Source organism: Bombina bombina, chromosome 1 (assembly GCF_027579735.1).
Source record: "Bombina bombina isolate aBomBom1 chromosome 1, aBomBom1.pri, whole genome shotgun sequence".
Taxonomy (NCBI): Eukaryota; Metazoa; Chordata; class Amphibia; order Anura; family Bombinatoridae; genus Bombina; species Bombina bombina.
In genome coordinates, this window is record NC_069499.1 from 1,239,756,754 (window position 1) to 1,239,784,547 (window position 27,794).

Below are 27,794 nucleotides of genomic sequence, written 5' to 3' on the forward strand. Positions count from 1 at the left end.
CATATTCATAAAGCTCACTGTTGTATATGATTAAGCAACAAGTGGGGGGTGAAAGTCCAGTATACATAATATCTAAAGAGGCCACAAAATATTATAAAAAACCATATATTTAACTTTCTCAACAGTAATTGGTTGTAAAAATAGGAATCAGAATAATATAAATCACCCCAAAATTTGACCAAATATTGTATAAAATGACTGAAGACATCATATAAATACAGCAGAGTCTATGACCTCATTAAGGCCTGTGGGAAACAGACTATTGAATTTGAAAATCCAATAGGTCTCCCTTTGTCTAAGTTTAGTATACCTGTTACACAAATTGCTTTTCGGAATATTTTCTATTGGAGTGATTTTGAATGAACATTTTCCAGATATGTACTGTTCACAGGTATGTCTGGATACACTATGCTTAGCTGATTTCGCTTTAATGTTCCTCAGATGTTCACTCCATCTGGTTATGACCTTCCTGCAGGTCCTACCTATGTACTGTATCCCACATTTGCACGAAAGTGCATATATGACGTAGCTGGAGTCACAAGTCATTTTACTTTTGATAGTGAATTTTTCCCCATTACTATAGGACACTATACTAGTGGTTCCATGGGTGATATGTTTGCACATGTGGCAGAGTTTCTTACCACATTTAAATACCCCCTTCTTATTGAAAATATGATTTCCTATCTTTTCTCCTAATTTAGGTATATTGGCTACCTACTGTAGATATAATAGAATCCAGGCCCGGGCCAAACAAAACCTTCCCCTTGAATGGAAGGGAAAGCAAGCGAGACTTAGATGGAATGTCAGCAGACCACGATTTTAGCCACAGAGCCCTGTGAGCTAAAACAGAAAATCCTGACGTCTTAGCATTCAGGCGAATAATCTGCATGTTAGCATCACAAATGAATGAATGCGCTACCGATAAGGCTTTGATTGGATCCAAAATCTCCTCGAGGAGCGTCTCCACCTCGACCATTGCAGCTAGTGTGTCACACCAATAGGTAGTCGCACCAGCCACCGCAGCGACAGCTGCCGCTCATTGGAAAATGAACCCCGTCGGTTGGAACATCTTCTGCAACATGCAGGGCCGGATTTACATCTCAGAACAAAAACCTGAAGCACACCCCAACACCCCCCCCAAGAAAAAGGGAAAAAAACATAATTTATGCTTACCTGATAAATGTATTTCTCTTGTAGTGTATCCAGTCCACGGATCATCCATTACTTATGGGATATTAACTCCTCCCCAACAGGAAGTGCAAGAGGATTCACCCAGCAGAGCTGCTATATAGCTCCTCCCCTAACTGCCGTTACCAGTCATTCGACCGAAAACATGCAGAGAAAGGAAAACCATAGGGTGCAGTGGTGACTGTAGTTTAATGGAAAAATTACCTGCCTTAAAGTGACAGGGCGGGCCGTGGACTGGATACACTACAAGAGAAATAAATTTATCAGGTAAGCATAAATTATGTTTTCTCTTGTTAAGTGTATCCAGTCCACGGATCATCCATTACTTATGGGATACCAATACCAAAGCTAAAGTACACGGATGACGGGAGGGACAGGCAGGCTCTTTATACGGAAGGAACCACTGCCTGAAGAACCTTTCTCCCAAAAACAGCCTCCGAAGAAGCAAAAGTGTCAAATTTGTAAAATTTGGAAAAAGTATGAAGAGAAGACCAAGTTGCAGCCTTGCAAATCTGTTCAACAGAAGCCTCATTCTTAAAGGCCCAAGTGGAAGCCACAGCTCTAGTAGAATGTGCTGTAATTCTTTCAGGAGGCTGCTGTCCAGCAGTCTCATAGGCTAACCGTATTATGCTACGAAGCCAAAAGGAGAGAGAGGTAGCCGAAGCTTTTTGACCTCTCCTCTGACCAGAATAAACGACAAACAGGGAAGACGTTTGTCAAAAATCCTTAGTTGCCTGTAGATAAAATTTCAGGGCACGGACTACATCTAGATTGTGTAGCAGACGTTCCTTTTTCGAAGAAGGATTAGGACACAAAGATGGAACCACAATCTCTTGATTGATATTCCTGTTAGTGACCACCTTAGGTAGGAACCCAGGTTTAGTACGCAGAACTACCTTGTCTGAATGAAAAATCAGATAAGGAGAATCACAATGTAAGGCAGATAACTCAGAGACTCTTTGAGCCGAGGAAATCGCCATTAAAAACAGAACTTTCCAAGATAACAACTTGATATCAATGGAATGAAGGGGTTCAAACGGAACCCCCTGTAAAACATTAAGAACTAAGTTCAAACTCCATGGTGGAGCATCAGTTTTAAACACAGGCTTGATCCTAGCTAAAGCCTGACAAAAAGCTTGAACGTCCGGAACTTCTGACAGACGTTTGTGTAAAAGAATGGACAGAGCTGAAATCTGTCCCTTTAAGGAACTAGCGGATAAACCCTTTTCTAAACCTTCTTGTAGAAAAGACAATATCCTCGGAATCCTAACCTTACTCCATGAGTAACTCTTGGATTCGCACCAATATAAGTATTTGCGCCATATCTTATGGTAAATCTTTCTGGTAACAGGCTTCCTAGCCTGTATTAAGGTATCAATAACTGACTCAGAAAAACCACGTTTTGATAAAATCAAGCGTTCAAATTTCCAAGCAGTCAGCTTCAGAGAAATTAGATTTTGATGTTTGAAGGGACCCTGGATCAGAAGGTCCTGTTTCAGAGGTAGCGACCAAGGTGGACAGGATGACATGTCCACTAGATCTGCATACCAAGTCCTGCGTAGCCATGCAGGCGCTATTAGAATCACTGATGCTCTCTCCTGTTTGATTCTGGCAATCAATCGAGGAAGCATCGGGAAGGGTGGAAACACATAAGCCATCCCGAAGGTCCAAGGTGCTGTCAAAGCATCTATCAGAACCGCTCCCGGATCCCTGGATCTGGACCCGTAACGAGGAAGCTTGGCGTTCTGTCGAGACGCCATGAGATCTATCTCTGGTTTGCCCCAACGTCGAAGTATTTGGGCAAAGACCTCCGGATGAAGTTCCCACTCCCCCGGATGAAAAGTCTGACGACTTAAGAAATCCGCCTCCCAGTTCTCCACTCCCGGGATGTGGATTGCTGACAGGTGGCAAGAGTGAGACTCTGCCCAGCGAATTATCTTTGATACTTCCATCATTGCTAGGGAGCTTCTTGTCCCTCCCTGATGGTTGATGTAAGCTACAGTCGTGATGTTGTCCGACTGAAACCTGATGAACCCCCGAGTTGTTAACTGGGGCCAAGCCAGAAGGGCATTGAGAACTGCTCTCAATTCCAGAATGTTTATTGGTAGGAGACTCTCCTCCTGATTCCATTGTCCCTGAGCCTTCAGAGAATTCCAGACAGCGCCCCAACCTAGTAGGCTGGCGTCTGTTGTTACAATTGTCCAGTCCGGCCTGCTGAATGGCATTCCCCTGGACAGATGTGGCCGAGAAAGCCACCATAGAAGAGAATTTCTGGTCTCTTGATCCAGATTCAGAGTAGGGGACAAGTCTGAGTAATCCCCATTCCACTGACTTAGCATGCACAATTGCAGCGGTCTGAGATGTAGGCGTGCAAAGGGTACTATGTCCATTGCTGCTACCATTAAGCCGATCACCTCCATGCATTGAGCTACTGACGGGTGTTGAATGGAATGAAGGACACGGCATGCATTTTGAAGCTTTGTTAACCTGTCTTCTGTCAGGTAAATCTTCATTTCTACAGAATCTATAAGAGTCCCCAAGAAGGGAACTCTTGTGAGTGGAAAGAGAGAACTCTTCTTTTCGTTCACCTTCCATCCATGCGACCTTAGAAATGCCAGTACTAACTCTGTATGAGACTTGGCAGTTTGAAAGCTTGAAGCTTGTATCAGAATGTCGTCTAGGTACGGAGCTACCGCAATTCCTCGCGGTCTTAGTACCGCCAGAAGAGCACCCAGAACCTTTGTGAAGATTCTCGGAGCCGTAGCCAATCCGAATGGAAGAGCTACAAACTGGTAATGCCTGTCTAGAAAGGCAAACCTTAGATACCGGTAATGATCTTTGTGAATCGGTATGTGAAGGTAAGCATCCTTTAAATCCACTGTGGTCATGTACTGACCCTTTTGGATCATGGGTAAAATTGTCCGAATAGTTTCCATTTTGAACGATGGAACTCTTAGGAATTTGTTTAGGATCTTTAAATCCAAGATTGGCCTGAAAGTTCCCTCTTTTTTGGGAACCACAAACAGATTTGAGTAAAACCCTTGTCCTTGTTCCGACCGCGGAACCGGATGGATCACTCCCATTAATAAAAGATCTTGTACGCAGCGTAGAAACGCCTCTTTCTTTATTTGGTTTGTTGACAACCTTGACAGATGAAATCTCCCTCTTGGGGGAGAGAATTTGAAGTCTAGAAGGTATCCCTGAGATATGATCTCTAACGCCCAGGGATCCTGGACATCTCTTGCCCAAGCCTGGGCGAAGAGAGAAAGTCTGCCCCCCACTAGATCCGTTCCCGGATCGGGGGCCCTCGATTCATGCTGTCTTAGGGGCAGCAGCAGGTTTCCTGGCCTGCTTGCCCTTGTTCCAGGACTGGTTAGGTCTCCAGCCTTGTCTGTAGCGAGCAACAGCTCCTTCCTGTTTTGGTGCAGAGGAAGTTGATGCTGCTCCTGCTTTGAAATTACGAAAGGAACGAAAATTAGACTGTCTAGCCTTAGGTTTGGCTCTGTCTTGAGGCTGGGCATGGCCTTTACCTCCTGTAATGTCAGCGATAATTTCTTTCAACCCGGGCCCGAATAAGGTCTGCCCTTTGAAAGGTATATGAAGCAATTTAGATTTAGAAGTAACGTCAGCTGACCAGGATTTTAGCCACAGTGCTCTGCGTGCCTGAATGGCGAATCCGGAATTCTTAGCCGTAAGTTTAGTTAAATGTACTACGGCATCTGAAATAAATGAGTTAGCTAACTTAAGGGCTTTAAGCTTGTGTGTAATCTCATCTAATGGAGCTGATTCAAGTGTCTCTTCCAGAGACTCAAACCAAAATGCTGCTGCAGCCGTGACAGGCGCAATGCATGCAAGAGGTTGCAATATAAAACCTTGTTGAACAAACATTTTCTTAAGGTAACCCTCTAACTTTTTATCCATTGGATCTGAAAAGGCACAGCTATCCTCCACCGGGATAGTGGTACGCTTAGCTAAAGTAGAAACTGCTCCCTCCACTTAGGGACCGTTTGCCATAAGTCCCGTGTGGTGGCGTCTATTGGAAACATCTTTCTAAATATCGGAGGGGGTGAGAACGGCACACCGGGTCTATCCCACTCCTTAGTAACAATTTCAGTAAGTCTCTTAGGTATAGGAAAAACGTCAGTACTCGCCGGTACCGCAAAATATTTATCCAACCTACACATTTTCTCTGGTATTGCAACTGTGTTACAATCATTCAGAGCCGCTAACACCTCCCCTAGTAATACACGGAGGTTTTCCAGCTTAAATTTAAAATTTGAAATATCTGAATCCAGTTTGTTTGGATCAGAACCGTCACCCGCAGAATGAAGCTCTCCGTCCTCATGTTCTGCAAATTGTGACGCAGTGTCTGACATGGCCCTAATATTATCAGCGCACTCTGTTCTCACCCCAGAGTGATCACGCTTACCTCTTAGTTCTGGTAATTTAGCCAAAACTTCAGTCATAACAGTAGCCATATCCTGTAATGTGATTTGTAATGGCCGCCCAGATGTACTCGGCGCTACAATATCACGCACCTCCCGAGCGGGAGATGCAGGTACTGACACGTGAGGCGAGTTAGTCGGCATAACTCTCCCCTCGTTGTTTGGTGAAATATGTTCAATTTGTACAGATTGACTTTTATTTAAAGTAGCATCAATACAGTTAGTACATAAATTTCTATTGGGCTCCACTTTGGCTTTAGCACATATAGCACAGATATCTTCCTCTGAATCAGACATGTTTAACACACTAGCAAATAAACTAGCAACTTGGAAATACTTTTCAAGTAATTTACTATAATATGAAAACGTACTGTGCCTATAAGAAGCACAGAAAAAGTTATGACAGTTGAAAATTAATAAACTGAAAAGTTATAGCATCAAATCTTTGTAAAAAACACAATTTTAGCAAAGGATTGCTCCCATTAGCAAAGGATAACTAACCCTGATAGCAGAAAAAAAATACAGAAATAAACGTTTTTTTATCACAGTCAACTACAATCTCACAGCTCTGCTGTGAGTGATTACCTCCCTCAAAACAAGTTTTGAAGACCCCTGAGTTCTGTAGAGATGAACCGGATCATGCAGGGAAGACAATAAACTTCTGACTGAATTTTTTGATGCGTAGCAAAAGCGCCAAAAAAGGCCCCTCCCCCTCACACATAACAGTGAGAGAGATCAGTAAACTGTCATAAATTAAATAAAACGACTGCCAAGTGGAAAAAAATAGTGCCCAAAACATTTTTTCACCCAGTACCTCAGAAAATTAAACGATTTTACATGCCAGCAAAAAACGTTTAACATTAATAAATTGAGTGTTATTAAAAAGCCTGTTGCTAGTCCCTGCAAATTAGGCTAAAGTTTTATGCATACAGTATAATTCCAGTGAAGTGCCATTCCCCAGAATACTGAAGTGTAAAATATACATACATGACAGCCTGATACCAGTTGCTGCTACTGCATTTAAGGCTGAGTTTACATTATATCGGTATGGCAGAATTTTCTCATCAATTCCATTGTCAGAAAATAATAAGCTGCTACATACCTCTTTGCAGATTAATCTGCCCGCTGTCCCCTGATCTGAAGTTTACCTCTCCTAAGATGGCCGAGAAACAGCAATATGATCTTAACTACTCCGGCTAAAATCATAGAAAAACTCAGGTAGATTCTTCTTCAAATTCTACCAGAGAAGGAATAACACACTCCGGTGCTATTATAAAATAACAAACTTTTGATTGAAGGTATGAAACTAAGTATAATCACCACAGTCCTCTCACACATCCTATCTATTTGTTGGGTGCAAGAGAATGACTGGTAATGGCAGTTAGGGGAGGAGCTATATAGCAGCTCTGCTGGGTGAATCCTCTTGCACTTCCTGTTGGGGAGGAGTTAATATCCCATAAGTAATGGATGATCCGTGGACTGGATACACTTAACAAGAGAAAACTGAGGACATTTTTTTTATTATTATTTAGGACAACTAAAAATAAATATTAGATGTAAAACATTAAAGCTTAAGGTAATTACATTTTCCCTTTTATGGACACACACCAATTGCATATATACACACACCAATTGCAATATTTGTTGTAATGGAAGCTACACCAAAAATCAATATTCACTTAACTTAAATGGCCATACAATTTCTATTATGTATAACAAAAACAAATCATGTTAAACTGTTCCAATCAGCCAATAGAATGCAAGGTCAATCCTATTGGCTGATTGGATCAGCCAATCGGATTGAACTTCAATCCGATTGGCTGATAGCATCAGCCAATAGGATTTTTCCTACCTTAATTCCGATTGGCTGATAGGATTCTATCAGCCAATCGGAATTCAAGGGACGCCATCTTGGATGACGTCATTTAAAGGAACTTTCATTCTTCGTTAGGACTTCGTTTAAAGAGGATGCTCCGCGTCAGCTGGATTGAAGATGAACCCGCTCTGCTCCGGAAGGATGAAGATAGAAGATGCCGCCTGGATGAAGCCTTCTGCCATCTGGAGGACCTCTTCTGCCCCGATCGGATGAAGACTTCTGCCGTATGGAGGACCACTTGTGCCCGGCTGGGTGAAGACGGCTCAAGGTAGGGTGATCTTCAGGGGGTAGTGTTAGGATTTTTTAGGGGGGATTGGGTGGGTTTTAGAATAGGGGTGTGTGGGTGGTGGGTTGTAATGTTGGGGGGGTATTATTATTTTTTTTACAATTAAAAGAGCTGATTACTTTGGGGCAATGCCCTGCAAAAGGCCCTTTTAAGGGCTATTTGTAATTTAATATAGGGAAGGAGAATTTTTTTTAGTTTGGGGGGCTTTTTTATTTTATTAGGGGGATTAGATTAGGTGTAATTAGTTTTAAAAATTGTAATGAATTTTTTATTTTCTGTAATTTAGTGGGTTTTTTTTTTGTAATTTAGTTTATTTAATTTAATTGTAATTAGTTTAATTTAATTTAGGTAATTTATTTTGTATTTCTAACTTTGGTTAGGATTTATCTTACAGGTAAATTTGTATTTATTTTAGCTAGGTAAGTATTAAATAGTTAATAACTATTTAATAACTATTCTACCTAGTTAAAATGAATACAAAGTTGCCTGTAAAATAAAAATAAATCCTAAAATAGCTACAATGTAACTATTAGTTATATTGTAGCTATATTAGGGTTTATTTTATAGGTAAGTATTTAGTTTTAAATAGGATTAATTTAGTTAATAATAGTAATTTTCATTAGATTTATTTAAATTAGATTTAAGTTAGGGGGGGTTAGGGTTAGATTTAGGTTTAGGGATTAATAAATTTAGTATAGTGGCAGCGACGCTGGGGGCAGCAGATTAGGGGTTATTAATTGTAGGTAGGTGGCGGCAACATTGGGGGTGACAGATTAGGGGTTAATAAATATAATGTAAGTGTCGGCGATGTTAGGGGCAGCAGATTAGGGGTTCATCGGTATAATGTAGGTGGCGGCGGTGTCCGGAGCAGCAGATTAGGGGGTTAATAGTATAATGCAGGTGGCGACAATGTCGGGGACAGAAGATTAGAGGTTAATAAGTGTAAGATTAGGGGTGTTTAGACTCGGGGTTCATGTTAGGGTGTTAGGTGTAGACATATTTTTTATTTTCCCATAGGAAACAATGGGGCTACGTTAGGAGCTGAACGCTGCTTTTTTGCAGGTGTTAGTTTTTTTTCAGTCGGCTCAGCCCCATTGTTTCCTATGGGGAAATCATGCACGAGCACATTTAGCCAGCTTACCGCTGATTTAAGCAGCGCTGGTATCGAGGTGAGATGTGGAGCTAAATTTTGCTCAACGCTCACTTTTCTGAGGCTAATGCAGCCATTCAGAAAACCAGTAATACCAGCGTTGTTTTAAGTGAGCTTGTTAGCCCCGCACGGCTCTACCGACAAAACTCGTGATCTAGCCGTTTATTCTTTTTATAAGTAGTAATATTGTCATAGCATGTGGAACAGCTGTGTATAATTGTATACACAATTAGTAGGTTTAGATAAAGAAGGAGTATCCTCCAACATATCAGAGTCCTCCATAGCTTGCGCCTTTAATACGGACCTGATTAATGATTAAATGGCACCTTTATATCCCAAAGGTCGGGGCACTCACCACCTCCTATGACCCGGACTACAAGAAACAGCTTTTGTCTCCTCCAAACACAGGTCAAGAAAGAGGAAGTTACTGAGGCCACACCCGGTCACATGGAGTGCCATGCAGGACCGCCCCTGCACTGAGCGAGAGACATGCCAAAAAAGTCTGCCTCAATCTCTCTCTAACTGTTCCACACTGACAGAGCCTGATCACACACAAGTGCAGCAAAAAACACAATAAACATTATTATGTATATTAAAATCCCCCCTGTTCCATAACCCCCATCCGAGGGTATTGCCCTAGATTCTATACAGATAAAAGGAGTCACACTGTGACCCTGTCTTCTTGCGTTATCTCATATATATATATATATAATGAAACCATCTTACCAAAATCAACACAGTGGAACAGGAACACGGCCCTTCAAGTGTGACAGGTTAGTAGCATCGCTCCTGACATGGACTTGAGAGAATAAAAGCAGGCAGTGAAATGCGTCAATGCTGATTGCTTAAGGAGCTGTTAATATGAGTCAGGATGGTTTCACAGGAGAACTCCCCCTGCATCTCTGGACTCTAACTTTCATCCATGCTCTCACTGAGAGGCTGACAGGACTACTTAAAACTCCAGTCCCATTGCGAAGAGTACTACCCTCCATAAGAGACTACTCTGAATCTTCCTACACTTCTCTGCCAACCTCCTGTGACGAAAGGCTAAGAATGACTGGGGGAAGAGAAAAGTGGGGGAGGTATTTAAGCCTTTGGCTGGGGTGTCTTTGCCTCCTCCTGGTGGCCAGGTTCTTATTTCCCACAAGTGATGAATGAAACAGTGGACTCTCCTCCCCTTTAGATGGAAATATATAATTAAAAAAAACAAATTAAAAAAACAAAACAAACACAAACTTTTTTTTTTATACTGGCAGACTTTCTGTCAGTACTTAAGATGGTGGGGACAATTGTAGGGTGGAGGAGGGAAGAGAGCTGTTTGGGAGGGATCAGGGGGTGGGATGTGTCAGGTGGGAGGCTGATCTCTACACTAAAGCTAAAATTAACCCTTCAAGCTCCCTACAAGCTACCTAATTAAACCTGTCACTGCTGGGCATAATAAAAGTGTGGTGCGCAGCGGCATTTAGCAGTCTTCTAATTACCAAAAAGCAATGTCAAAGCCATATATGTCTGCTATTTCTGAACAAAGGGGATCCCAGAGAAGCATTTACAACCATTTGTGCCATAATTGCACAAGCTGTTTGTAAATAATTTCAGTGAGAAACCTAAAGTTAGTGAAAAAGTTAACGATTATTTTTTATTTGATCGCATTTGGCAGTGAAATGGTGGCATGAAATATACGAAAATAGGCCAAGATCAATACTTTGGGTTGTCTACTACACTACACTAAAGGTAAAATTAACCCTACAAGCTACCTTCAAGCTACGCAACATAATTAACCCCTTCACTGCTGGGCATAATACAAGTGTGGTACGCAGCGGCATTTAACAGCCTTCTAATTACCAAAAAGTAATGCCAAAGTCATAAATGTCTGCTATTTCTGAACAAAGGGGATCCCATAGAAGCATTTACAACCATTTGTGCCATAATTGCGCAAGCTGTTTGTAAATAATTTCAGAGAGAAACCTAACGTTTGTGAAAAAGTTAGTAAAAAAGTAAACTTTTTTTTTATTTGATTGCTTTTGGCGGTGAAATGATGGCATGAAATATACCAAAATGGGCCTAGATCAATACTTTGGGGTGTCTACTAAAAAGTATATATTTTTATATATATATATATATATATATATATATATATATATATATATATATATATATATATATACATACATGTGAAGGGTTATTCAGGGATTCCTGACAGATATCAGTGTTATGTAACATGCAAATTTTGAAAAAAAATGGTTTGGAAATAGCAAAGTGCTACTTGTACTTATTGTCCTATAACTTGCAAAAAATTAGCAAAGAACATGTAAACATTGGGTATTTCTAAACTCAGGATAAAATTTAGAAACTTTTCTTTCATCATATTTTATATTTTTTTTATAGTAAATTATAAGATATGATGAAAATAATGGTATCTATAGGAAGTCCATTTAATGGTGAGAAAGCAGTAAATAATATGTGTGGGTACAGTAAATGAGTAAGAGGAAAATTACAGCTAAACACAAACACTGCAGAATGTAAAAGTGCTCTGGTCACTAAGGAGTTAAATATGAATATTGCATAAAAAATAAGTTTACATGTTTTCATCTATTTAACTTCAAAGGGCTGCAATGCACTTACAAATATGTCTATATATGTATACATACACATTTATGTGTTTATATGTGTTTTACTGTATATTTAATGTACATATTTCATATTTCAATGTTCTTCACTTGCAGGATAATGTCCTTTTTATTTTTAAATACATATTTTTATATTTATGTGTATATATCTATACAGTATAGATATGTATTTTACATAAACAATATTATATATATATATATATATATATATATATATATATATATATATATATATATATATATATATATATATATATATATATATATATATAATAAAAAGTACATTATTTTCTATGTGAAGAACATAGGAATGTAAAATATGCATTTTTGCTCATCTTGTTTCTCAATTAAGATCTTAATGCAGTCTGGGTAACGCACATAATAATTTAGTATTCTTAAGCTGCGTTATTGAAGTATTACAAATAAAATATAAAAAATGAATATAAATTATTAAAAACTAATAAACATACTATAAAATATTCTAAATAATACATAGAATATATCTAGATATTTTACAGTATGTTTATTAATTTTCAATAATTTATATTCATTTTTAAAAATATTTTCAATGGCGCTCAAGCGAACCCGTATACTTTCAACTTACAAACAACAATTGCAAACACCCGAGATAAACCCTTTATTGCTGGCCTGTAACAGTGCTCAACTCGTAATCTAGCCCATAATAGTGCTAACAATGTAGTGGCCTATAGCCCTGAAGTAAACTATTAGGGCTACAATAAACACATGTACAGTACACTATATTAGAATAAAGTATTTCACACACACACACACATATATACATATTAAATGTAATATAAAGGTTTATTATTAATAAAAGTGTTTTAAAAATGATTTTAAAGAGATATAGCATATATTAAGGTGTTGGACTGGGAAGAGCTCAAAGGGGTATATATATATATTTATACAGACGCAATGCAGAGAACTGTTTGCAGAAAAAGGCAAGTAAAAAAAAAGGTTTTTGTTCATTTAACTTAGTTTGATGATGATACAGCCTGTTGTGTGATTAAACACAGGCAGGCTGAAATTAATCAGTGTATAACCAGACCTGAGCAATGGAGACGTTTTTAAAGGAACAAGATCTAGCAGCCACTTCCCTTAGCTGCAGACTCAATGCAGAGAACTGTTTGCAGAAAAATGCAAGTAAAAAAACGTTTTTGTTCATTAAACTTATGTTATTAGGTGCTGTTTAGCAAATGTTTTTGTTCATTAAACTTAGATTGATGCTGATACAGTCTGTGTTTGTGTGATAATTTTATTAGGTGCTGATAGCAAATGTTTTTGTTAATTAAACTTAGTTTGATGATGATACAATCTATTTTATTAGGTTTATAATGCTGTTTAGCATTTAAAGTTTTTATTTCAAAGCTTTAAAAATAATGTATTAGGTGTTATTTATGACAATTTTGATAGGGGTCTTGAACCTAACTCCCTCACTTCCCATTGACTTACATTATAAACCGGGTTTCAATTTACAACGGTTTTGATTTACAACCATTCCTTCTGGAACCTAATATAACATATATATAAATACTTGTAAACTAGCAACACTAAAGATATTATGATGGACTTGTCCTCTTGTTCCTGCCTCTCTTTGCGAATTATTGGCAGGAAAAGGTGCACAGAGATTGTATAATTAATTAATAAATCTTATAAAGTTAGAATTTAAGAAGAAGAAAAAGTAAAGAGAAGAAAGAAAAAAAGAGGAAAAAATCAATCTTTACCAGCACTGAGACAATTGTTGCAAATAAAAGGGAAACAAGAATATACTATCAACAGCAGAGATGTACTGCTTAATAAAAAAACAAATGTAACACTATAGCAGATAGAACAAAATAACATTTAATGTACCAAAGCAATAATATGTTAACCTTATGTTACGTGCTGTTTTATTCCTATGTGTTGCAGTGTTAAGTTTGTTGCCTATCTTTAATATCCTGAGGTCAAGGAAGGTATAAGGTATTTCAGTATCGCTGTATTCATAAGTGAATTTTAAATTATAATCATTCTGATTTAATTTTTCCATAAATTCCTTCAATTCATCACTTGAGCATTCCCATAACACCAGGATATCGTCTATAAAACGAATCCACAAACTAAATAAATTATCTTCCAAATTATACACCCTTTCCATTTCCCAAGATTCCAGGAAAAGGCACGTATATGTTAGGGTACAACATGTCCCCATCGCAGTTCCCAAAGTCTGTTCATATACTTTTTTATTGAACAGAAAATAATTGTGTTTTAATAGAAATTCTAATTGTATCACAAATTTTGTGTGGGATTGATACTTGGTGACTTCCTCCCTGTAACCGACATTGTTTTCTACCTACGGGTCATGTACTTTCAAGGGAAGAGTTGCCATAAGGTTAATTACTTGCCAATGAAGGGATAACTCTACTGAGAGCTGATATTTACGAGAAGTAACTGGGAGTAAGGCCATTTAATTCACAAGCTATAATTATTTGCAAAGAGAAATTGGCCATACATCAACATATAGCTTAGAGGATAGAAGGGAAAGAGGTGACATGATAGAAACCTTCAAATATATGAAGGGGCTTAATAAAATAGAAGCTGAAAGCATTTTTCACAAAAAAATAAATGCCAAAACAAGGAGTCACAATCTAAAGTTAGAGGGTAGCAGATTCAGGAGAAATTTGAGGAAGCATTTTTTTACAGAAAGGGTGGTGGATTCATGGAATAAACTTCCATTTGAGGTGGTAAACACAAAGACTGTAAAGGAATTTAAAAATGCCTGGGACATGCATAAGGCTATCCTAAGGAAAAAGTAACATGTAATATGGGTAGACTTGATGGGCCTTTTTGGTTCTTATCATGTTTCTAACATGATATAGAAATTGACTTTTGGTTTCTACGGAATCATTTTTTCCTCCTTTATTGCCCATACTTCATTGTCGGCTCTGAGGATCCCCAGTTCCTAGTGGAACATTATATTTGAGTAGATCTTTATAATCACATATGTGCTTAGGATATTATTGCTTTGGTACATTAAATGTTATTTTGTTCTATCTGCTATAGTGTTACATTTGTTCTTTTATTTAGCAATACATCTCTGCTGTTGATAGTATATTCTTGTTTCCCTTGAGGGATGTTACTTTTTATTTGCAACAATTGTCTTAGTGCTGGTAAAGATTGACTTTTTCTTCTTTTTTCTTTCTTCTCTATACTTTTTCTTCTTCTTAAATTCTAACTTTAAAAGATTTATATATATATATACAGGGAGTGCAGAATTATTAGGCAAATGAGTATTTTGACCACATCATCCTCTTTATGCATGTTGTCTTACTCCAAGCTGTATAGGCTCGAAAGCCTACTACCAATTAAGCATATTAGGTGATGTGCATCTCTGTAATGAGAAGGGGTGTGGTCTAATGACATCAACACCCTATATCAGGTGTGCATAATTATTAGGCAACTTCCTTTCCTTTGGCAAAATGGGTCAAAAGAAGGACTTGACCGGCTCAGAAAAGTAAAAAATAGTGAGATATCTTGCAGAGGGATGCAGCACTCTTAAAATTGCAAAGCTTCTGAAGTGTGATCATCGAACAATCAAGCGTTTCATTCAAAATAGTCAACAGGGTCGCAAGAAGCGTGTGGAAAAACCAAGGCGCAAAATAACTGCCCATGAACGGAGAAAAGTCAAGCGTGCAGCTGCCAAGATGCCACTTGCCACCAGTTTGGCCATATTTCAGAGCTGCAACATCACTGGAGTGCCCAAAAGCACAAGGTGTGCAATACTCAGAGACATGGCCAAGGTAAGAAAGGCTGAAAGACGACCACCACTGAACAAGACACACAAACTGAAACGTCAAGACTGGGCCAAGAAATATCTCAAGACTGATTTTTCTAAGGTTTTATGGACTGATGAAATGAGAGTGAGTCTTGATGGGCCAGATGGATGGGGCCGTGGCTGGATTGGTAAAGGGCAGAGAGCTCCAGTCCGACTCAGACACCAGCAAGGTGGAGGTGGAGTACTGGTTTGGGCTGGTATCATCAAAGATGAGCTTGTGGGGCCTTTTCGGGTTGAGGATGGAGTCAAGCTCAACTCCCAGTCCTACTGCCAGTTTCTGGAAGACACCTTCTTCAAGCAGTGTTACAGGAAGAAGTCTGCATCCTTCAAGAAAAACATGATTTTCATGCAGACAATGCTCCATCACACGCGTCCAAGTGCTCCACAGCGTGGCTGGCAAGAAAGGGTATAAAAGAAGAAAATCTAATGACATGGCCTCCTTGTTCACCTGATCTGAACCCCATTGAGAACCTTTGGTCCATCATCAAATGTGAGATTTACAAGGAGGGAAAACAGTACACCTCTCTGAACAGTGTCTGGGAGGCTGTGGTTGCTGCTGCACGCAATGTTGATGGTGAACAGATCAAAACACTGACAGAATCCATGGATGGCAGGCTTTTGGGTGTCCTTGCAAAGAAAGGTGGCTATATTGGCCACTGATTTGTTTTTGTTTTGTTTTTGAATGTCAGAAATGTATATTTGTGAATGTTGAGATGTTATATTGGTTTTACTGGTAAAAATAAATAATTGAAATGGGTATATATTTGTTTTTTGTTAAGTTGCCTAATAATTATGCACAGTAATAGTCACCTGCACACACAGATATCCCCCTAAAATAGCTAAAACTAAAAACAAACTGAAAACTACTTCCAAAAATATTCAGCTTTGATATTAATTAGTTTTTTGGGTTCATTGAGAACATGGTTGTTGTTCAATAATAAAATTAATCCTCAAAAATACAACTTGCCTAATAATTCTGCACTCCCTGTATATATATATATATATATATATATATATATATATATATATATATATATATATATATATATATATATATATATATATGTGTGTGTGTGTGTGTGTGTGTATGTATATATATATATATATGTGTGTACATATATATCTGCACACATACATTCATATGCGTATATACTGTATGTACCCACAAAAAATAGTTTAAGACTTTGTGAAGAACACTTTAGCTAAGTGCACCGGGTTAAAGCTTGAGCGTGCCAGACCTTAGTTTTGTAGTGTGCCCCATAGAAGTCTATTAGTAAGTGAGTAAGTGATTTACCTTGGCTGTACTATCCGTACTCCATTTGTTAGCACGCCTCAGGCTGCCGCTAACATTTTAAGGGTTTGCACCTATATATATATGATATTTTATTTATTTAGAACCTCTGCAGTACTCATTTTGCCAAGTTTACCTTGAAAATCCGCAGAATCCAGATTGAGAATGAGAGATTTTTCTTTCTTTTTACAATCTTCATATAACTCATTCCCAGCTCTATTTTGCTGGCAGATGATGTCTTCTACCACAGATAAAAGTTTATTTATGTCTGTTGTTTTGCCCAAGTCTACGTCCAGTGCAGGGGTTTTCTTGCTTTTAAACAGTGAATTGGCAATTCTTCTGATATCCTATGAGTATAAAATAAAGACAAAGGGACAGATTACAAGTGGTGTTCCAACTGCTGATATAAGGTTTTTGTGTGTGTCAGAAATAGGGCGCATATTTAAAGTTGAAAGAAAACACAATCGTCAGAGCAAAATCATATTTTATGATTGTCAGGTTAGCACAACTGAAACTCTCGCATAAAATGTAGTGCATTAAAAAAAGTTGCATAAAACACAACATAAATACATTCACAGTTATACTCATATAAACACTAAATGATAAAAACATTATTCATATAAATATTTTAAAAAAGAAAGTTAGAAGGGTTAAAAGGTATTTGGTATATAACAAGGTGTTTGATGGCAAAGGACTATAATGTATATATGCATGCATATACATGTCTACAAATGTGTATGTATGTATATGTATAGATGAATTTAAGTATTTTAAAAGTCCACTCTACAGGATTAACCTCCTAAGGACATCTGCCTGGGTGCATAGATTTATTAAATAATCCACAAAACAAATGCACTCTCAGGTCTTTGGAAAAAAAGTTCAAATTTAATGAAATGTTTTCGGGGACAACCTCCCCGTTATACGCAAGATTACATTACGTAAACACGTTTATGGTACCACTGATTTGACGACACAAAAAGACCCAAAATCTGATCAACATATTTCATCTGAAACTTCTGATTCAATGTCTTTCCCAGATTGGTGTACTGCTGTAGACTTACAATACATGTTGAGAGATAATGTCTCAGAAACTAACACGTATCATGATAGTCTCATAAAAAACAAAAACAAAAATAAAGGCCACTTTTATCCTATACGCACAAGGACAAAAGCCATAGAAGTCTTTCAAAAAACAGTAGAAGACAAACTAAGGGTGTTAAATGAGAAAATAACTAAAAAGAAAAAATATGCATATTCGAATCTAACTTACAAAGAAAGGCAAGCTATAAAACAATTAGAAAGAAATGCAGACATAACGATCAGACCGTCTGACAAAGGAGGAAATGTTGTTGCTCTAAACACTTCTGATTATATAGCAGAGGCTGAAAGACAGCTAAAAGATGACAATGTATATATCAAACTCAAAGAGAACCCTACACAACTTTACTGGAAAGAATTGGCACAAATAGTACAGGTAGCAAAATATAACAACATTCTAGGATTGTCAAGCAGTGATGGTCTCATTCCACAATTTCCTGTTACACCAGTTTTTCACTTGTTTCGAAAGATTCACAAAAATCCGGACTGTCCTCCTGGACGTCCGATCATTGCAGGCATTGATTCCCTCAATGAACCAATGTCAGAACTAGTGGACACATATTTGCAGCCTCTAGTTAGACAACTGCCTAGTTACATTCAAGACACTACTGACTTATTGAACAAATTGAAACAAGTAGAATGGAAAGCTACATATAGGTTTCTCGTAGTGGATGTTTCATCATTATATACTTCTATTATACATACAAAAGGCATAACTGCAATAGAATATATGTTTGATCGTTATGGTAACTTTGAAACTACTACTAAACAATTTTTACTGACAGCCATAGAATACCTTCTGACACACAACTTTTTCATGTTTCAATGTGACTTCTATCTGCAGAGACTTGGGACAGCTATGGGGGCGAAATTTGCCCCCTCCTATGCAAATCCCTTTATGGGATGTTGGGAGCTGTCCCACGTCTTTGCAGATAAAAATCCATTAAAAAATAAGATTATTTAATACTATAGGTACATAGACAACCTATTTTTTATCATTGATGGAAACGATGATGAAATGAAACAATTTTGTGACTACCTGAATCGCAATGAGTGTGGTATTACATTCATTGGGGAATTTGACACTAAATATGATCTATAGTACATAGAAAATCTACAGCTGGAAATACAATTTTGGAATTTAGTTCCTGCCATCCCAAGCATGTAGTTAAGGGTATTTCAAAGAGAGAATTCATCAGAGCCAAGAGAAACTGTAGTACAGAAGAAAATGATCAACAGCAAACATCTATCATTACCAGCAGATTAATAGATAGAGGCTATAATGTAGAATTACTTGATCAAATTAAGAACAAAGTGGAACAAATTCCTAGAGATAATCTTTTGAGATATAAAGGATCAATCCAATCCAAGAAAGAACAACACAAGACCAAATTCATTACTACTTATAGTAATGATTACTATAAAGTCTGTAATATCATCAGAGAAGCACTTCCCATTTTACACACTGATCCAATTATTAAAGAAATATTGGATAGCGGCTGTGATTTTGTTACTAGAAGAGGTAAAACCCTTGCTAACTCTTTATCTCCCTCTGATTTACCACCTAATTCTAAAAGTAGCTGGCTTAAAAAGAAAACAGGTTTCTTTAAATGCAGACGTCCGCTCTGCAAAACTCATGCACTCATGTCATAGAAGGCACTAAATTTAACTCAAGTAGTACAGACCAAGAACATGATATCAAGTATTTTATCAATTGTTCCACTACACATGTAGTATATCTACTCACTTGCCAAATTTGTTTCAAACAGTATACTGGAAAAACCAAACGTTCTCTGAAAGATAGATTCTTGCAACACTTGAGATCAATAGAAGACATAGAATTTGACACTCCAGTTGCTAGACATTTTAGAGATTTCCATAATTGTGATGTTACAAAATTGTCCATACAAGGCATAGATCACGTCCCAATATGGAGAAGAGGGGGTGATAGAGAGAACAAACTTAATAAACGTGAAATATACTGGATGTTTACTCTCAAAACCAGCAGTCCTTATGGGCTTAATATGAGGAGAGACCTAGATGTGTTTACATAAGTATCCCCTCTAAAATAACATATTAAAATCTGTCAAAATCTATCACTTCTTTCTTGTTCACCAACATATAATAGCATCATATGAAGACACGAATATTAGTGTCCTATTTCTCATTTCTTACAGACATGCTTCTTCTTTTGAATTCTTTCAGTCTTTGTAAATATTCTATAACATATTCGGTCTCGTTCCTTTGATCTCCTCTATATCATACAGTATATATATAATCATTTAAGGCACTATGTTAATTGGTACTGATAGAATTTTCGCTTAAAGATTTATAAATTTAAAATTTTATATTCTCATTAATATGTATATTTTTTATATAATATTATGAAATATTTTCTATCATGAACTTCTGGGCCTTGTAATTAATTTTTATATATGATTGTAGATACACTCAAAGTAAATCTCTATATAGCTTTAAATATGTAAGGGTTTTCCTAATAAATAGAAGGTGTGCACAGGCAGACACCTATGCAGTGATCAAATCATGTTTGCTAGTGCTCCTGTTCACACACCCTGCTTAATTCACTTTTGCTACTTTTTTATACCGTGCAATGGTTATGATTTTAAATGGATTAATAAAATTTGGGATTTTACTTATCATGAGCGTTTTGGATTAAGTGCGTTATTCCTTCCTTGTATCATATATATATATATACACACACACACATACTGTATATATAGGATTATATGTGTGTACAAATGTATTAATGTATTTATATGTGTATATATGTATTTACATATATACACATATAAACACGTAAATATGTATACATATAAAGACACGCATATTACCTTCTTACGTCACGCTTTTAACAAACTGCGATCAGTGTTTTTTTTAAACTTTTTTGGCTCCATCGAAGTCCATGGGGGAATGTGATTTTTGCATTCACAACTTCTCAAAGTCTATTTGTTACCGTGACTTTGTGAACGTAAGAGTGAAAACTTTTTACTTTCAAATCATAATACGAGAATGTGAATCTCAGAGCACAAAAAAATTACTTCAAGAGTTTTTAACACTTGAACGGGAGTCCAAAATACCGCTCCATTTGTAATCTGGCCCTAAATACATTTTATTAGCATAGTAATGAGGTTAGTCACTATGTTGAAATCTATCTTTCACTACATTCCAGTGCTGACATGTTTGCACATATGCAGTAACAAAATGTATTTAGTATCTCTTTAATATGTGAAGTAGCGAATTTATATTTTTCATTGGCCACAACAAAGGAGATAATATAAATATATTTAAAAAGATTTTCAAGGAGTATGCCATGGACAAAATGGCAGTTTTAAATGTTTTTTAAACCTTTATTCTATTTGCAGATCTTTAAAAGTGATTCATTTTTTATGTATATATATATATATATATATATATATATATATATATATATATATATATATATATATATATATATATATATATATATATATATATATATATATATATATAAAATACTTTCATATCCCTTTAATATTTAGGACTACCCTTATACATTCTATAACAATTGGATTAGAACCCATATGCTTCACCAGTTATTCACAAATTCTTATATATTACTTAAGAGTAATAGCATTTTAGAATTATTTCCCAGCAGACTGTAAGACCACTGTATGACTAGTTATGACACATTTATAACACAAAATATTTTAATTTTAAAATGTTCTGACGATTTTATATTTTATCAAGTCTTTCAAATATTTTTAGGGGAACTTCCTAGTCAATAACACAGTTCACTATTTTTTCTCCAAAGTACTCCATCTTGTATCGGATTATCTGTGAAGAACTCAGGTTATTCCACCAACAGGTCAATACCTTCAAAACAGCTTCAGCGGTGAGAGAGAAGCTGGAGATTTCTGGTGGAGAAGGAGATGTATTTGTAGAAATCGTCACACAACTTTCTGTCTTTTTCTCTTTTGATTCTTGTTCTTTTCTTGGACGGACTTTTCTAAAGATCTGAACAATTAGGAGGTTGATGGGGAACATAAGGAGGGAGCTTTCAAATCCAATCATTACCTCCTGCCAAGTGAACTCGATTTTACCTGGAGAGATGCAAAGGAAAGTGTGATGGTAATTTAATGGTTTGCTCACTCTGCAGATGATTGGTTCTCATCCTTATCCTCAGAACACATTAATGTATGTATCACAATCTGAAGCTACATATTGAGATAAGGTGTTTAATAAGAGTATCAGACCTTAATGTGCTTAGTGATATGATATCTTTAGTTACCTAAGGCAGCAGTTTTTGCAACAGTGTATGATATTTTTAAAAACATTCTTGCAAATTCTGCTGTCACAGAGTGCTAAAGACATGTGCACCCCCCGAGCTTCTATAAGCCTAAATAAATTTACTCTTTATATATTTACAAGTTGTTTAATGTAGAAGGTTCTGTCTAAACCATAAAAGTTTAATTTCAATTTTAATTTCCCTTTAAAAAAGGTGGTGCCAATAAATTAAATGTGCTCAATTACCTGTGCTTGAGATGTTTGTGGTCATCAGGGGCTAGATCTAAACACTTATCTATCAGCTTTATATTTTCACTATATCAAGCCAACAGATTCTTTTGAGTCAAAATAAATAATCTAAACAGATTTCAAAGTCCATTACGGAACCAGATTGCTGGAGAGCAGTTAGGATAACCATCAGCTTAGGCTATGATACCCATACTCAAGTAGGGAGATTCTTAAAAACTCATCTGTTAGTTTTTGTGATGCCTGCTAATTGAGCAGCAATATCCTATGAAAACATAAAGACCAGTAACTTTTCTCTAGACCTATCATAGGCCTGTATATGAGTATATGTTTAGATAAAGAAAGATAAATGTCTTGTACTGTTTAATGTTTTTATGCTCAGGAAGGACATCAAACAGACCTGGCCTCTAAAAAGTACACTGAAAGAATTGTCAAAATTAAATTTTCATTATTCAGATAGAGGACAACATTTCAAACAACTTTTCAATTCACTTCCATTATCCAAATGTGCACTATTGTTTTATATGCACACTTTCTGAGGCACCAGCTGCTACTGAGCATGTGCAAGAATACATAGAATATACATATATGCAGTTTGTAATTGGCTGATGGCTGTCACATGATGTAGTGGGAGGGAAAATACAACTAACTTTGAATTTTGTCAGAAAAAAAATCTACTGATGATTTTAAGTTCAAACATTGTGCTTTTGCATTGTCTTTTTATTATGCATGTATTTATAATGCAATTCTACTGTGTTTAGTTGTCCTTTAAGATTCCCTCATTGTTATGACACTACAATAGTAGGAAGTACGGTCTAATATTAGTACTTTGCCCTTGTGTTTATACTGTAAATACCTAGATCCATTTTCTGCTCAGCTGGGTCAGTGGGAACGCCCCAGAACATGATGCTAGTGAGCATGGTACACAGCAACAAGGAGAAGCAGCAGGAGACTCTTTGAACTCGAGTGAATGGACTTCTAGGAGAACGACTGAAAACTGAGTACCAGATATGGCCATCTCTGAAACCTTTAGAAGTCTTCATGAAAAACAGGTTGCTGCAGGGAGAGACAGCTGCATTATGTAGAGTATTACAAATTAGTACCCATATAAATATCAGTATCACATTTTTTAAAGAAATTCATCAGCCCTTTACAACAAATAATGATGATTAACCCCTTGTGCCATTTGGACCAAAGTACTACATTACATAGTACTTGGCCCAGTGTACTGTTTTAAGGTAGTACCTATATCCAGCACTTTGGCGCATGCTGTGGTCCCTGATGTCAGCTTAGACAGCAAAGACTGTAGCTGGTGCTAGAAGGCATCTGCCTTCATATAGTAAGGGAGCACTGATCAGGCTCCCTAACTATATGAAACCAGATCAACGATACAGACTGTCTCTGTCACTGTCTGTATCAAGTGTGTTAGTGACGAGGGAGGTTTTGGAGGGAAGGAGGGAGGCAGGTAGGCGATTCATTGTCAGAGGAGGGAGAGAGGGAAGTGTTCCATACGCTCAGAAATATTTTTAGAAAGGGAAAGGGAGGGGTGGGTGCCTAAGGGGGGCAGGGGGCCCAACAGTGTAATTGCATGAAGAGGAGGTGGGAAGGGTGAGGGGAACACTACAATAAATAAACTCAATCTCCCCCCAGACTGCACAATGACATATTGCCAGTAACAAATATGGATGTGCAGTAGGGACGGGAACTATTTCTGAGGGATCAGGGAGGGATGAACCCTACACTATAGAAAATAAATAAACAAATAAAAAAAAAATGCATACTGGCAGACTGGTGGCTACCAGTACCTAGGATGATGGAAGATCATGATGACCAATGAGAGGGGGTAGGGAAGAGAACTTTTTAGGAGGAATCAGGGAGGTGGTAGGTGTCAGATGGGAGGGTCATGACAGCACTACACTACATTTACCCTTAACTGCTAACTGATTAATCCCTTCACTACCAGGAATTTCAGAAGTGTGGTGTGCATTCTAATTGCGAAAAGCATGCATGTCTGCTGTTTCTGACCAAGGGGGTCCCCAGAGAAGTGCTTACAACCATTTGCCTTATGATTGCAGTAGTTGTGTGTAAATAATTTCAGTGAGAAACCCAAAGTTTGTGATAAAGTTAACATTTTTTTTATTTTATTTTTGATCATATTTGGAGGCAAAAGTGTGGCCTCAAAAATACCAAAATGGGCCTAGATTAATACCTTGGGTTGTCTACTTTAAAAATACAGTATACAGATTTAATAGGTAAATAAAAAAAAACAAAGGCTCTATATCTGTTTAAACTGAGTGATAGCAAAAATGCTAAAAAGTCTCTGGTACCTTGGGCAGGTTTTCCTCTGAAATTCCAGGTAGGGAAGGGGTTAAAGTGATGGTAAACTCTCCCCTTTTTAAAATCAGATCCAGACTGTTAGTTATATTTTTGATGAAGTTTAATTAATCAGTTGTAATAAAAATGCCCTAAAACTTACCTTTTAGGGGGCGATTTGCCCCTGCTTCTTAAGACCGCTGCTCCTTAACTGGTCCGCCTGCTCTGAGGCGGCAGACATCAACGTGCCCGATCTCATACGATCGTGCTGATTGACATCCCCTGCTAGCGGCCGATTGGCCGTGAATCTGCAGGGGGCGGCATTGCACAAGCAGTTCACCAGAACTGCATGTGCAATGATAAATGCCGACAGCATATGCTGTCAGCATTCATCAATGTCTGACGGACATGATCTGCTGAGCGGATTATGTCGGACAGACCGATGATAAATCGGCCCCTTAATATAGATATGAAATTCAAATACCCCAGGCTCAGCTGACCACTTCAAAAGTCAATTTTTCTGTGAGCTAACGATTTGAATTGATTGGACCGATATATATATATATATATATATATATATATATATATATATATATATATATTCCACCCAGGACCAAGGAAATGCTTTGCTTTGGAATGTAATGATCTGAGGAAGTATGTCATTTTTTATTACTGTGATTTTTTTTCTTTCTTTTTATGCTAAAGGGGACACCATGGGTGTCTGGCCTCTTAAGATCTTTAAAACATTTGAATTCAATTGTAGCATCTCTTTTTACTTATTTAAATGTATTTAATTTATTTAATTATCTAAGTATTCATTAATTAAATAATTAATTACTTAGTTATCTTAGAAAATGATCCTCACCAAAAGTATAAACATAAATACAACACAGAAAAGCACAATAGAAAAGAACCTAGGTTAAAGCCTGCTACATTACATAAATTAAAAGTATTTTTCATAACACAACAATATAGATTTGCAGAGGACTAATATATTACTAGTAAACAAAGTCCCTGGACTAAATGAGATCTCAGTCTATAGACACAGAGTGCATGTGGGATCAATTGGGATACAATGGAATTCAGATACTTTCGGCTAGATTTAGAGTTTGGCAGCCATGCTTTTTTTCTCCCGCACCTTTTAAATACCGCTGGTATTTAGAGTTCACAGAATGGCTGGGTTTTCAGTGCGTTAGGCTCCAAAAAGGGAGCGTAGAGCATAATTTAACACCACTGCAACTCTAGATACCAGCGGTGCTTACGGACGCGGCCAGCTTCAAAAATGTGCTCGTGCACGATATCCCCATAGAAAACAATGGGGCAGTTTGAGCTGAAAAAAAACCTAACACCTGCAAAAAAGCAGCGTTCAGCTCTTAACGCAGCCCCATTGTTTTCTATGGGGAAACACTTCCTCCGTCTGCACGTAACACTCTAACATGTACCCCGAGTCTAAACACCCCTAACCTTACACTTATTAACCCCTAATCTGCCGCCCCCGCTATCGCTGACACCTGCATATTATTATTAACCCCTAATCTGCCGCTCCCTACACTGCCGCAGCATACATTATAGTTATGTACCCCTAATCTGCTGCCCCTAACACCGCCGACCCCTATATTATATTTATTAACCCCTAATCTGCCCCCCACAACGTCGCCGCCAGCTACCTACAATAATTAACCCCTAATCTGCCGATCGGAGCTCACCGCTACTATAATAAATGTATTAACCCCTAAATCTAAGTCTAACCCTAACACTAACACCCCCCTAAGTTAAATATAATTTTTATCTAACGAAATAAATTAACTCTTATTAAATAAATTATTCCTATTTAAATCTAAATACTTACCTGTAAAATAAACCCTAATATAGCTACAATATAAATTATAATTATATTGTAGCTATTTTAGGATTAATATTTATTTTACAGGCAACTTTGTATTTATTTTAACCAGGTACAATAGCTATTAAATAGTTAATAACTATGTGTATGTTTTTTTTTACAGGCAAAAGAGCTGAATTCTTTGGGGCATGCCACGCAAAGGGCCCTTTTAAGGGCTGGTAAGGTAAAAGAGCTTTGAACTTTTGTAATTTAGAATAGGGTAGGGCATTTTTTTTATTTTGGGGGTCTTTGTTATTTTATTAGGGGGCTTAGAGTAGGTGTAATTAGTTTAAAATTGTTGTAATTATTTTCTAATGTTTGTAAATATTTTTTTATTTTTTGTAACTTAGTTCTTTTTTATTTTTTGTACTTTAGTTAGTTTATTTAATTGTATTTATTTGTAGGAATTGTATTTAATTTATTTATTGATAGTGTAGTGTTAGGTTTAATTGTAGATAATTGTAGGTAGTTTAATTAATTTATTGATAGTGTAGTGTTAGGTTTAATTGTAACTTAGGTTAGGATTTATTTTAAGGGTAATTTTGTAATTATTTTAACTAGGTAGCTATTAAATAGTTATTAACTATTTAATAGCTATTGTACCTTGTTAAAATAATTTTGCCTGTAAAATAAATAAATAAGTTGCCTGTAAAATAAATATTAATCCTAAAATAGCTAAGATGTAATTATAATTTATATTGTAGCTATATTAGGATTTATTTTACAGGTAAGTATTTAGATTTAAATAGGAATAATTTATTTAATAAGAGTTAATTTATTTCGTTAGGGGGGTGTTAGTGTTAGGGTTAGACTTAGCTTTAGGGGTTAATCCATTTATTATACTAGCGGTGAGCTCCGGTCGGCAGATTAGGGGTTAATTATTGTAGGTAGCTGGCGGCGACGTTGTGGGAGGCAGATTAGGGGTTAATAAATATAATATAGGGGTCGGCGGTGTTAGGGGCAGCAGATTAGGGGTACATAGGGATAACGTAGTTGGCGGCGGTGTACGGAGCGGCAGATTAGAGGTTAAAAAATTTAAATATAGTGGCGGCGATGTGGGGGGACCTCGGTTTAGGGGTACATAGGTAGTTTATGGGTGTTAGTGTACTTTAGAGCACAGTAGTTAAGAGCTTTATGAACCGGCGTTAGCCCAGAAAGCTCTTAACTACTGACTTTTTTCTGCGGCTGGAGTTTTGTCGTTAGATTTCTAACGCTCACTTCAGCCACGACTCTAAATACCAGCGTTAGAAAGATCCCATTGAAAAGATAGGATACGCAA

At 37.0% G+C, this 27,794-nt stretch overlaps 1 protein-coding gene across 1 annotated transcript in view; it reads right to left on the reverse strand.

The window, feature by feature from the left end:
- Window positions 1-27,794, reverse strand: part of LOC128647972 (polycystic kidney disease protein 1-like 2) — a 543,684-nt gene that overhangs the window by 148,830 nt on the left and 367,060 nt on the right. Inside the window, exons 28-30 of the mRNA XM_053700651.1 lie at window positions 23,177-23,376; window positions 21,664-21,890; window positions 16,829-17,039 (exon numbers count right to left, since the gene is read on the reverse strand). Coding sequence (XP_053556626.1) covers window positions 16,829-17,039; window positions 21,664-21,890; window positions 23,177-23,376 — 638 coding nt within the window. The remainder of the gene's footprint in view (window positions 1-16,828; window positions 17,040-21,663; window positions 21,891-23,176; window positions 23,377-27,794) is intronic.